The sequence below is a fragment of the Ambystoma mexicanum genome, chromosome 3q (assembly GCF_040938575.1).
Source record: "Ambystoma mexicanum isolate Mex_15411 chromosome 3q, UKY_AmexF1_1, whole genome shotgun sequence".
Classification (NCBI taxonomy): domain Eukaryota; kingdom Metazoa; phylum Chordata; class Amphibia; order Caudata; family Ambystomatidae; genus Ambystoma; species Ambystoma mexicanum.
Window position 1 is genome coordinate 1,013,342,528 of NC_090926.1, and position 1,908 is coordinate 1,013,344,435.

Consider the following 1,908-nt stretch of genomic DNA (forward strand, 5'->3'; position numbering starts at 1 on the left):
TGGCAAATAAGGCATGCTCCACGTATAATGTGATTGAATAGCCCATCGTAATACTGACAGACCTCTCAATTGCAAAGCTTCTGCGGCCAATTATTGTTCACAGGGTGAATGGTTTCTCATCACTGGATCTAAGATCCCACTGTAATATGCTAATAGTTTGTGTCTTGGGGTAGTATTCTGTGTGGGCACTGCTGTCATTGCTACTCCATTTGAATGGAAATAGGAACAATTATGTACTGTAATCAGGGATCACTAGAACGAGTGCTGTGCATATTGCTCCTTTTAATTTATCAAATGCTTCTGTCATTTCACCTGTCCAGGCTGTGTTGCTGTCATTTTCCTGTGCTTCATTGAGTCCCTTTAAAAGGGGTTTGACATATGTACTGTACTCAAATACCCATGCCCTGATATAATTGCAAATGCCTAGAAATTGTTGCATTTTTCTCATTGTCTTTGGTTGAGGTGTTTTCATAATAGTTTCTGCTCTCTCAGGGGTCACTTGTCTTCCCTCTTGGGATATCAACTGTCCTATGTACAAGACTTCTTCCTGGCAGTACTTTAATTTCTCTTTGTCTGCCTTGTATCCCTTCTCTGCCAAGACTGTCATCAACCGTATGGAGTCCTTTCTACACTGCTTTTCTGTGTCACTGCACAACAAAAGGTCATCTACATACTGGATCGATTCCATGTGTTAATATCCCCGCAAAAATATTGCCATACAAAAATATTGCCATATTTTTGCGCCGATATTAAGGCATGGAACCTGCGGGGTACATCCTCACAACCCCCATATTATTTTAAAGGGAACGGGGGACACCCCCGCAACCGCTGCTCACAAAAACCCCAAATATTATCAGCAGTAAAAATATCGCCAATGGCCATTCCCGACAATCATATATACAGTGATATTTTTGGTGGGGATAATATTACCTGATACCACTGGATCACTACACTGTCAGCATGTATGTTCCCTACATACATCTGAAGAACTCTGTTGAATTTCTTTATTTTGTTTTATTACACGCTGGTAAATCAACAGGCATCAGCGCATGGGTCACATATACACGCAGGACAGAATGAAGAGGTGTAAGACATTAGAGAGGTCATAGGCTAGAAGCAAGTTATCCTGTTTGTTTATTCAAATAGGTAAGTTTTCAGACTTTCGAAAAGATAGATGGTTGCTATCAAGGCTCAGGTCAGGCGGAATGGCATTCTACACCAAAGAGGCCCTGTAAGCAAAAGATTTGCCATTTCCTTTCATTTTCTTGGGGCGAGGGCCTGTTAGCATTATATTGCTCGATCTCAGGCTTCGATTAGGCTGATAGAAGATGTTTCTCCATTTTAGATAGAGTAGAGCAGAGCCGTAAATTGCTTTATGCACACAGATTAAGGTCTTGAACATTATTCTGGCTCAGATTGGCAGCCAATGGAGTGATTTTCGATATTCAGAAATATGTTCTCCTCATGGCACTGCATCATTTTGCACTGTTTGCAGAGCTTGCAGTTCTTTTTTACAGGCGCCACTCATCAGGGTGAATATTGATGGGGACCCACAGTACCCTTGGGGTACACAAATGTGTTTCCACTTTTGATTTTTATATGAAAACAAAGTCAAATCTTGTGATTCCTCATGAAAGGGAATGGAAAAGAAAGCATTCTTTAGATTGATCACTGTGAAATATTTGGCTGTGAATGGAATATTACACAATATTGTGTCTGGGTTCGGGACCAATGGAAATTCTGCTTCAACAATGTTTTTTAGTGGGCGTAAATCCTGAATAAATCTCCACGACCCCGACATTGATTTCTTCATTGGGTACACCGCCATTTTACATAGTGTTTCTGATTACACTAATATTCACAGTTGCACTAAAGCAAAAATTGTCTCATAAATGCCCTCATCTGCTT

General features: G+C 40.6%; 1 protein-coding gene across 1 annotated transcript; it reads right to left on the reverse strand.

Moving 5' to 3' along the window:
• Positions 1 to 229: 229 nt before the first annotated feature.
• LOC138448033 (uncharacterized) lies at positions 230 to 688 on the reverse strand. The gene has a single exon (XM_069604569.1). The coding sequence runs from the start codon at positions 686 to 688 to the stop codon at positions 230 to 232; it is 459 nt and encodes a 152-aa protein (XP_069460670.1).
• Between the last annotated feature and the right edge of the window lie 1,220 nt (positions 689 to 1,908).

Coding starts and splice junctions, on each gene's coding strand:
- LOC138448033 (XM_069604569.1), bottom strand. CDS start 688: ATGGAATCGATCCAGTATGTAGATGACCTTTTGTTGTGCAGTGACACA.